Genomic DNA, 11,906 nt, shown 5'->3' with positions numbered 1-11,906 from the left:
TGTGCAACACGTTTTGTTCATGCTAACAGCAACACGACCAACATGTCATGCTAACCCCGAAATCCCTCATACTCTGTCAGCTCTCCGCCCTGCAGGCGGTCTGGGCTTCCGCTGTTGCTCCCTTCCGCTCCGCTCTGAGTTCCTTGGAGATGATAGAGGGCATGCGCGAGATGATTAAATTCAAAGCAGCAGAACCTGCGGAAATTATCCATGGTTTCTGCGGATCATTAAAAATAATTACAATTCATAATTTTTTTTTCCATTAATTTCATTAATTTTTATTTTTTCATTAATTTCTATTAATTTTTTTATTTTTCGGTGTAACAATAAACATATACCGGACCGAAAACCGTGACCACGAAACCATGAACTGAACCGAACCGTGGATTTTGTGAACCGTTCCACCCCTAATATATATACATATAATCCATATTCCAACTTTCCTGTATAATCTGAATAGTCCATGCCCACATGTTAATACTTATCTATATCCTGTATAGCACTTCTGGATAGAGGCAAACTACATGTTGTTGCTTTGTACTTGTGACAGTGTAATAACAATAGAGTTTAATTCTATTCTGTTCTATTATATTATATTTTATTCTATTCTATCTTATTTTATTTTCTCTTGATTTATGCATCTGTGCGTAATCCACATGAGTCCTGCTGTCAGTGTAGCAGCACCTCCTTGACCTATTTAAATCAGCAGGTGGAAGCCATCTAAATAACATGGCTCACTCCTGGAACCAGCTACCTTAACCACGCAGTGCCGGCATTCTGTCAGATCAGCATATCCATAGTCAATACACATGCTCAAGATCTCAGATTTGCATACGCGTATGCTAGTCCTGTTTATCCCTTTAGTCATGTACAAAAAAATATTTAAGGTCGGATCTCCACACGCTTCAAAAAACACCAAAAAGTAAGTAAGTAAATTGTTTTTTTATACATGACTGAAGGGATAAACGCCCATTGAGGTAGTTTAAAGTGTATTTTTTGTACAAAACTAAAGGGATATACTGAAGGGATAAAGTAAAGGGATAAACTGAAGGGAAAGTGGGTATTGACTATGGTTATGGTGGTCTGATGGGGTATGCTGATCTGACTGCAAAATATGCCCACTATCTCCTATCAGGAAGGAGTGATGTGAAGCAGAGTGCAAAGTTAAGATGAGGTCTCTCTTTTGGCAGCTAATCAAAACAGGTCAGAAACCTCTCTCTTTTAGATTATGTCTAAGTCTGGAAAATCTGTTGTTGGCAGCGAGTGGTCTCTGACTTTGTTCAACCTTCCTATTGGCATGATAAGGCGAGGTCATGAAACGGGGGGAGTTGGCTTCAATTTGAAGGCAAGTGTTTTTTCTTTAGGGTTGGAAGAAAAGAACCATATTTTATTAAAAAGCAATACCCATGTAGTGCTAAAGGTGTTGTTTCATTATATATTTGCCTGTAGGTGATTTTGAAAGGTATAAAAAGCACGATGTAGAAGCTTTAGGGAAGTTTCAAGAGGGATTTCTATGTTTCTTCAGGAGAAAAACTGCTAAATAACTTAAAAATAGTCATACATAATAAAACAGGATATCGTTTAAAACCTTCCTGGTAACTCTGTTCAATTAGAAAAAACACAATAGTAATTAGACACAGTCTGATGTTTTAAAGCCTTCATTTTTGTTAACTATGATTAGTTTTTGATGTCATGTAGAATTACAACATTTAAGATAAGAATATTACATCAGATTAATGAAAAAATAGAAATTAGATCTCATCAGAGTCAAAATTCTTATTATAAGTGTATAATCCTTGTTACTGTGATTGGGGTCTTTGTCTATAAGTAAATATAGAATTTAAATAGATATCACAGATTTGTGGGTCATTCTGCAAGATATGAACTAAGAAATAAAGCTTGTTTTTTTTATCTTTATTCACTATTATACACAGTTCACCTTGGTGTGAGAGGGAAATGTTGATTACAGCTCTATAGCTCTTGTTTTCTGCTCAAATATAGACTTAAAGTCACCTCTGTTTTCTGCGTACCTGTATGGCAGAAGGCTCCGATGTAAGCAGACAGGCTGCAGTCACAATGAAAGCCGGTGGTTTTCTCCACACAGCGTCCCTGATTCTGGCACAGGGAGCCGTAGCTGCTACAGTGACCGGGGCAGCCGGGTCGAACCCCGGGCGTGATCTCTGCCCTTTCCTCCAGGTCCAGAGTGACTCCGTTCAGCTGCAGAGAGCGGATACAGCCTCGGAAACCCCTCTGTCTGGACGCCGTGCCTCCTGGAGACATACACATGAAAATATGATAATATATATATATATATATTCTTTTTTAAATAAAGATACAGTCAAAGGAAAAATAGCGTGCTTTAATCTTCCAAACAGCTGCACTGGAAAAAAATCTAACATCTAGATAAGTCATTTTTTTCTTAAAATAAGTGCATTTGTTTTAGGATTAAGGAAGTAAAAGATGGAACAAGACATTTTACAATTAAAATAAGAAAACACAATTGCATTGTCTTATTTCAAGTGCATTTTATCTAAATATCTAATTTTAAAAGCAAAAATACTCATTCCATTGGCAAATCATCTTACTTACCTACTTAAAGGTAAATACATTTAATTAAAGACATTTTTACTTATTTCTTGATCATTTTTCCAGTGTGTGATAAAAACTACATTGGAAAAAATTGAAATTAAAATAAGTGCATTTCTTCTTGGATTGGGGAGGTAAAAGACATATTTTGCCAATGGAACAATTTACAATTTACACTTAAAATAGGAAAACACAATTACATTGTCTTATTTCAAGTGCATATTATCTAATCATCTTATTTTAAGAGTAAAAATACTCATTCCATTGGCAAACTATCTCATTTACCTACTCAAATTAAGGGTAAATGCACTTAATTCAAGACATTTTTACTTATTTCTAGATCGTTTTTTCCCATTGTAAGTAAAACCTTTTTCCCACAGGGTTAAAAAGAGACATAAGCTCTAATATTTCATGGGTCTGCATATAAATTCAAAATGAAGCAAATGCTTTCTTTGGTTTCCAGCAGCCGACCCTGCAGTGAATTAACCACACATTCTCAAGTTTCATGATTTTCAAAGAAAAACTTTTCAGCTGAAAATGAAGAAGTAAGTTAGGAGGAATTGTGTAACGAGGAGTTTTAATGATGCTTTTCTTTTTCATTCAGATGGGATTCTGTTGTTCCCATAGCTCAAACATGACAACCTTTCAAAGTAAAGATCACGAGCTGAAGCTCCTTTTGTACTTGAAGAGCAAACTCATGAAGCAGCTGTTTGCTCTCTGAGGTTCGAGATGACAGCTTCCTATTCTCCACACCAGTAAATCACTGTAAGACTCTCCTCTCTAGGCCCACAGTCTGTGCTCTGATATGACTCATAAATTATTAAAGCTGTAATGCTACAGATGACAGGAAACCTCCTTTAGTGTCTCTTCTGGGAAAACACAAAGAGGAGCAGTTGTCTGTCTTTCATTAGTAAATGACCAACATTAATACATGAAAAGATAAACTTCTAACGATCACTCACACGCTGACACGGATCCACTTAACAGCCACCGATCAGGCTTTTTATGCAAATATCACCACAGTTTAATCAGTGTCAAACTCACAGCTACTGTTATTCTGCTTTCTGCATAATGATTCCGGTAATTAAGCTGCAAATTCACATTTTCACTTCAACAGTTCCCAGAAGAGCAACTAACTCAGCCTCAAACACCTGCAAGAAATTCATTCTAGTAAAATTCATATTTAAAGCTTCAAGCAAGACCTTCTCTCAATTCTGAGGTTTAACAAATTGCGATCTAATTAAAATTAATCTGGCTTTAAAGGGTTTAATAAAAAATGCAAAGCAGGTTTTAGTAACATATTTGAAAATAACAAATCCTAATTAGAGATGCGGATTTTAAATTAATGGTGATAGGTAATATAGTTAGCAACAACCAAAAAGCGCCCACCCCCCCAACATCATTAAAGCATTGATGGTGCACCTCATTTCCACGATCATATTTTTGATTTAAGACCATTTAAAACCCTCCCTGTGTATCTAAAAATGATACCAGCATGGATTTAGGGCCACCCTAGATAGAATGTATCAGTTGCTGCTAAGGAGTATTTATTTTTTTGGAAGACAAAAAACAAAAATCGAAATCTAGATAAGTAATTTTTTCTTAATATAAGTGCATTTGTTCTAGGTTTGAGGAGGTAAAAGAGAAATTTTGCCAATGGAACAAGACAATTTACACTTAAAATAAAAAAAAACAATTGCATTATCTTATTTCAAGTGCATATTATCTAATTATCTTATTTAAGAGTAAACATACTCATTCCATTAGCAAACTATCTGATTTACCTACTCAGATTAAGAGTAAATACACTTGATTTAATACATATTTACCTATTCTAGATTGTTTTTGTAAGAATGTAAGAAATGCTTTTTAAGTAACCCCACTGTCTGTCTTGCTTTGAATACTGGGTACTCCGTTCTGAGTCCTGACGTGAACAGACATCATTAAATTTGTATTTTTTCAAAACCTTGTCTTATAGAAAATGTTACTATTTTAATCAGTTTAAAATGTAAATTTTAACTGCTTACAAATAATATATTTCAAGCTGATTGATGTTCATATTAATCTGAATCTCAACTCATGGTGCTGCCCGTTGTGACATCACAGACACATTTATTGTATGCATTAGAGGTTTGAATGCCTATAAATTAATCAAACTTTGGATTTTCAAAATGAGTATGCCTAATAGATATTTTATGTTGAAAGTAAAGAATACAAAAAGCAATAAATGAGTCCTCTGATATACATTTAGCATTTGACTTAAATCCACAATTAGTAGCATAAAACATCGACATGAGGGGGGAAAAAGTCTGGATTTGTCCTACTACCATAACCTGGAATTTTTAGAAAATAACCAAGTGTAGCATTGGGAAAAGTGGTTAAATGAGAACAATAACAACAATAACAACAACTGAATTCCTCCTGTGAAAATAGAAGCTTGGGTTACTAAATGCCTCAGAGTGCTTTTAACATTTTAACACTTCATGTTCGTTTTTATCCAGAAAGAAATTTGAGGCTGAGGTGAAAATTCATCCACAGCTTGTCCTGAGGCTGCGACTGAAAACCATGCATGATTGCAAATGGTCGTGTTTTCCTCATCAGATCACAGTTGGAGCAAAATCGGACTCACTCGAGGAAATTCCAGCCTTTTGAAGACTGAAAAGCTCTTCGCTTGACCTTGTTAGTCATTTAACAACCTTAAAAGTCTAAAATAACTCAGGCTTTTTAAGAGGACCAGAAAGGATAAACCTTTTATTAATGAATCATTAAACAAAGCTCAGTCTGCACAGATTAGTGGATGACTATACCAGCAATTTGTTAATCGAAATAAATCGACAGTAAGAATACCAAATTTGGTACTAAAAAGGAGGAATGTAAAGCATAGATTTATTTTAAGAACAAAGCAAAGCTGATGGTTAAGCCTCTGCTCAGAGAGAAGAGTGAAGAAACTACAGATAAAGCAGCTCTGAGTGATCAAAGCTGCAAGGCTTGACAGACAGAGATAACCGTATCTGCATTGAGAGAGCAATTTGTTACTATGAGGGATGAAATTAACGTTTCTAGATATCCAGAAAAGAATATAACCACCTAGTCTTAACCAAAATCAGCTATAATTTGACAGTCTGTTTTATTTGTACAACTCACCTTCAGGCTCTGTGAGCAGACAGGGGGAATACGAGCACTTGTTAACAACAGATGATGTAATCCTAGACCCACTGCAGTGGAGGAGTGTCCCTGCATTCAGAGTAACTTCACTGATAGCAGGGTTTTTCTTTATCACCAAACCTTAAGCCTAGAAAAACATCAAACTTAATGTATTTTATTGGGAATTATATTCTAGAGTTTATGTGGTGGATGAATGCAAAGCCCAGCAATATTATAAAGCTGTAAAAAAAATTGATGGTTCCAGTAAATAGAATCCATATGTGTCCTTATATTTTATTTTAAAAATCCAAAAAGATCAAAGGAACCAACTTTATCTTTATTCACAGCCTCTGTTTAAATTTCTTGGTAACAGCTCTGCACACTTTACCTTGCAAAAAATTCAATATGAACTGTGAGATTTGTGAATTCACAAAAGTCCATTCATCTTGCCGTTAGCCTTCAAATAAGTTTGTCTCGATATAGAAATGCTGTCCAATGAAATGCGGCGAATTGTATGATGTCAACGCGTCAATCAGAGGAGGAAGGCTGAAGTAAAGCAAATGTAGCTATGCCAGTTTTAGCTGGAAAACCCTCTTTTTCTTTTTGAAAAATTTGCAAAATTACGCTTTTTTGTGGGTGGGAAGTTGTTTGCCTATTTTTCCAGCCTTTAATGGTTTTGGTTCTGTTCAAATTTCATCTCTGAGATTTCATTGGTCTTATTTCCATTTTGTAATCTAGTTATTTTTGATTGTATATAAGTTCTTAAATATTTCTTGTTTGCCATCTTGTGTCAGCCTCCTTTCCCTAGCTCCCTTCTTGCCTCCTCTGTTCACACCTGCTCCCAATCTGCTAATTAGCCTGGTCTTTGTTTCTCTCTCCCATATAATCTCTTCCTGTTCAGTCACTCTTTGCTTGGTTGTCGTAATTTCTTTGCCCCATTGTTGTGAGTATTCCTGGTTTTCAGTAGTTTTGGATTTTTGCTTATGTTACTCTTTTTGTTAATTCTTCAAGAAACCAACTTCAGTCTCTGTATTTGGGTCAGGTCCAACCTCCACCCCAATTGACACAGAAAGGATTTGATAAGAGTTTGATTTGTCAATCAACACTGCTGGCTGTGAAACAAATTAAGCTTCTACTGCTGCTATGATTGTCTTAAAACTCGACATGGGAGGCAGAATCAGCTTGATGAATTTTACTCAATGTCCCTCCCTTTTCCTAAAACTTTCTACATGAGGGTTCTCAGATAGTTCAATTTGAATTCTGCATGGCTTTCCTGAAAGCAGGAGTACATACAGGTGAGCAGTATGAAAGTCCAGTTCAAGAAAGGACAATCTGACATCCTCTGCTCTGTTCAAGTCTTTTCGTCCCCGTGTCCTAAGGCTCCCTTACCGCACTTTTGTACTTGAACATGGCATGCTCTCTATTGTTATTCCTGAGCAACCCAGAGGATGGGCCAACACTTTTCAGCTTCCTCAGGAAGAAGATCCTCTGAGTCGTCTTCATCAGCGTCAAGTTGTTTCAGGTCCAGAACAGGTCAGAGAGATGTGACAGCCCAGGAACTTGATGTTATCCACACGCTACACTGCTTCTTGGTGCACCAGGAGCAGGATGTAATCTGTCCCCTTGGACCTCCAGAAATCAACAACAACCTCCCTAGTTTTTCTGATGTTCAGAAGAAGTTACTTCTGCATCCAAGGTTTGTACTCTCAGTGGGCATTACCAAAAATAGTACCATGTTCTCAGGCTAACTCTTCAGAGGTGGATAGCAACCAGGTACATTATATCTGTTACATTTACGTGTGTAACTGTTTGAAAGAAATGTACATCTAGGAGTACTTATAGATACTACTGACTCCTCCCTTACATCCTTTTAAACCAGAGCTACTCTTTCCTGCTCTACCGTTACTTCACCTTATCACAGAGTTATAAATGATAAAAAAATGCCCAAGCACACAACTACTGTGAGATAGTTTTGTCTCTGTAACAAACCTTTTTTTTTTTTCACAGTGAATTTTTATCTGCTGTGTAGGTTGATTAAACATGCAGCAAACGGTATAAACCTTTAATTTCACTGGATGAACCTGTTCTAATATGGATACATTACCTACTGGACGTATTGAATACATGGGTTTTATGCAGAAAACACTGTTTTGCAGATGGGCGTTTGTGTAGAGAGAATATATGCTGTAATCCTGTGATTTGTTTAAAAATTGTTTTCTATTTATCATACTAAGTTACAGAACTTGTGAATAGTTTAAACGTGTTCTGTATAATTGGGTATTTTTCTGACAAAATCAGATCAGATGAACTAAAGTTTTATATCTGCTACTCATGTGGACAGTCTTTACATGTTGTCTCATGTTTTTATGATGCACAGGAAGAAGATGTTTCAGTAGAATTGGTTTTTCATCTATATTGGCCACATTAAAGCATGAGAAAGACAGCCAAAAATGCCCTATAACAGATGCCTGTAAAAACGCCTGTATGAGATTTATTTTTAAAAGGATCATCCACTTCCACCACTATAACAGCTTAGAAATATTTGCTACAAAACACCTAAAACAACACAAAACCTGTGATGTCAGTCAGTGATAAAAATGCAGTAATCATAGACTGTACTGTATTTCGAAATATGGGAAAAGTCATTGTTACTGAATAAAGTTTGCAGTATATATGGATATTGAATTATTGTCTACCCTAAACCTGACTTCTGTCACATTTCCTAGATGTGGGAAATGATCAATTGGTAATGCCAATGAGCAAGGCCAGGCTTAAAACTTTGCTTTTTGATAAAACCTATAGTTACTGTATGCTGCTATACGCTTAGAGTGCTGGAGGACATAGGTACTCCTTTTCATCATTCTGCTTCATTCTATCTCTATTCTCCAGGTCTGCAGAATTTGTTAAGCCCTGTTACACCTTAAAAATTTAGCCAACGTATGCCCGATGTCCCAGAATCTTCTAAAACACTGGCATATGCTGAACTTACTATGTATTTTTTCAATTTTGGAGTGGGCATAGTTTATTCATAACGAGTCCAGAACATATGTCTAACGACAGCCTAACATATGCATAATGCACAGCAGAATAATGCCCATGAAATGTCACAAGCCAGTGTTCTGAGGGGGGCAGCAATGCGCCCGGAGGTGCCCGGGCCTGCATAAAAAGATTTAATTGATTGCAATATTAACTTAGGTGCTGTTTACCGCCCGCCAAAAGAATAAAATAGGAGGTTTGCAGTTGCAGCAGATACGTCATGTCTGCTAGGAAGTTTGTTGGTCATGGCCATGGCCGTCAACCCAGGGAGGATCCATCATATTCGCCTTCTCTCTCACCCTATGATGGGGATGAAGTCTGGAGGAGAACTGACAGTTTCCTCCTGTGAACCCCCTTTCATACCAAAATGCTGCCAATACTACATCGAACAGTAGCTGTACATTAACAACACGTTCAGCGGTCGTCTGGAACACGTCAGATACGTTGATATGCATTGGAGACAAGTTCTTGATAAGTTACGCATAAGTTATGCACAAGTTACTCATAGGTTTTGGATAAGCTAGACATATGCTGATGAAGATTCTCAGTCATCCAGGTCATAGTCTTTCCGTAAAAGTTTAAAAACAATCCACTGGACTTGGTTTGTATTGCCTTGTATTGGTTGGAAACATGCAAACTGACTGCGGATCCAGACATTTGAATTGAGAAAGCTGCCTGGAGGGGAAGAGAAACGTCTTTAAACCTTGGAAACCAAGTCCAGTGGATTGTTTTTAAACTTTTTCGGAATTTTTAAAGAATAAGCTAGACACTGTAACTTATGAGTAACTTAGACTTAATGTATTTCAGTGATCAGATAACTTACCTGTAACTTATAGCCCAAGTATGAGCCATACACTGGCATATGTCAAGAAGTTTCTCGACATACTTGCCATATGTATGCTCATAACTTATACAAAACTGACCGATAATTTATCCAACATATGCCAGAGTTTCCTGGATGGGGCCGCCTGTCGAGCTGGTTGACAGTTACATTTTTGTATCTCTTCTTCTTTTTCTATGTCTGCTTCTGTCTCCTTGAACCCCAGTCAGCCTCGGCAGATGTCCGCACACACTGAGCCTGAATCTGCTAAGGTTTCTTCCTGTTGAAAGGGAGTTTTCTTCTCCACTGTCGCTAAAGGCATGCTTGATGTGAGGGATTGCCTCAATGAGTTGATGCAATCATCTGGTATTCCTTAGATAGAAACTTTGAACCAATCTGACTGTAAGACCTTTTGAATTGTCTCTGTAATTTGCCTTGAGATTACATGTGTTGTGAATTGGTGCTATGTAGATAAAGAGAAGAATTGAATTAATGTTGAGTAGTATGAAATTGTGGTGTCTGCTCTTAGCTTAAATAGGTAAAATGCAAAATAAAAGCTTTTTTAGGATGAAGATAAATAGCATATTGCTATTTTTGCATAATGAAGGTTTTCCTATCTAATCTTACAGCATTTCAGATAAACTACTGGCCCATAGGCTATTACAAAAGTTAAAAAACTCCTATCCTGAAAAATCCATTGCCTCGAACTGCCCCAAGGAACCTCAATAGAATGGATTTCATCATGAATGCTTAGATATCCCTGTATATTTTCAATAAAAACCTGCTGGCCTGGGCCAGAAAGCAGAAAAATGGGTCATCTCTGAGCTTTCAGTAGGATAATGGCCAAATAAACACAAAAATGGTTCTATCATTGCTCCCCCCAGATCAAAAGACCTGTGGGGCGAACTAAAGAAAAGACATAAAAGAGGACGTGGGACGATGCATGATTGAGAAATCTCTAAAGAGATGGTGCAGAAATGAATGCTTGATTTATAAAGCAATGAGGTTGCTAAGATTCAGCATTTCAGGCTTAAGATTCTTAGAATAGGATGACATTTATTCGTTTTGAGGGAGTATAAACTCTACAAAAACTCTCTAAAAGGTAAGTCACAAAAACACAGAAGACCAAAACAAGGCTGAAGGATTGCTTACAAATCTCTACACAGCTGAGCTCACCTCAAACTGCTGTGGACAGATTTCAGCCCCAACAGAAGAAATGGCACAATGCTGATTATAAATCCATGAAAGCAAATAACATGGCTCATTAATCAAAACAACAGACTTCACAGCTACAGTATGTAAAGCAGGGCAGGATTTACGCCTATAAATACAGCTTATGAATTTACACAAACCAACAATGATTCTAATAATTCAAACAATGAAACAGTTTGCTGTCTTGTAAATACAACCCATGTACTGGGATGCTGAAATATATTAAAACGAGAACATTAAAGAGGCAGAACCTAAATAACCCAACATTATCTTTGCATAATTCATGTCTGTGGAGAGGAACAGCCTGCAGGTTAACAAGTCGCCCAGTGAGAAATGTATGTTCTCCCTGGAGGGGCTTGGTTAGCAGGAGCAGTTCATTTGAAAACATCAAAATCAGTATGTGTCCTTTTTATTAAGTCAAAAACTAGGCAGCTTGGTTATGTTTGATCAGAGAAAGTGGAGGAGAGTTTGTTTGAAGGTGTAAGTTGTGAAAATAGCTATTTGCATTTGGAAAAACTACTTTATTTCTCACTTTAAAGCAAAGAACAATTATAGAGTTGTTAGTGCTTCTCCATTATTGCTTCTTGATTGCTAAAACAGTACAACTCCTGCTCACTTCTCATGACACCATTTGGGTGGATTTGATCAGTGGCTGCATTACAGTATCTGTTAAGTTTAGTTCAACTAATTCAAAGATAAGGCACAAAGTGGTTTGGAAAAAAAAGTTTTTAGTTTTAGGTTTGTGGATACTTCAGATAAGGACTCTATTGACACTGACAGGTTGAACAAAGCAGGATTTTATTTCAGCCAGGCTCAAATCTTTTGCTGAGAAATGAAGGAATGAAGTCTGATTGGAAAAAGAATCATTGATCTTTCCCATGTTTTGCATCCATTAACATGCAGCTTAACTGTTTTTTTCTGTTTTGTTTTTTAAGGGATCCATATGGTACCTAACTTTTTCCGATAACTCTCAGCCAGTGTTAGGAATCCAGTGTGTGTGGGCTGTGTTTGTTTTTTTGTGTTCTCTTTCCCCACCACCAGGTGGCGCCCTGTTCTCGTTGGTCCTCCCACACACCTGCGGATGGTTGGCTCATTATCTGAGGACTCT

At 37.0% G+C, this 11,906-nt stretch overlaps 1 protein-coding gene across 1 annotated transcript in view; it reads right to left on the bottom strand.

Annotated features, from left to right (window-relative positions):
- The window catches only part of LOC107092295 (contactin-associated protein-like 4), a 199,202-nt gene that overhangs the window by 30,900 nt on the left and 156,396 nt on the right, over nucleotides 1-11,906 (bottom strand). The window contains exon 18 of the mRNA XM_015386681.1: nucleotides 2,031-2,270. Coding sequence (XP_015242167.1) covers nucleotides 2,031-2,270 — 240 coding nt within the window. The remainder of the gene's footprint in view (nucleotides 1-2,030; nucleotides 2,271-11,906) is intronic.

Source organism: Cyprinodon variegatus, unplaced genomic scaffold (assembly GCF_000732505.1).
Source record: "Cyprinodon variegatus isolate N-32 unplaced genomic scaffold, C_variegatus-1.0 Scaffold17, whole genome shotgun sequence".
Classification (NCBI taxonomy): Eukaryota; Metazoa; Chordata; class Actinopteri; order Cyprinodontiformes; family Cyprinodontidae; genus Cyprinodon; species Cyprinodon variegatus.
Note: the sequence above shows the minus strand (reverse complement) of the source record. Positions and strands in the feature narration are given on the sequence as shown.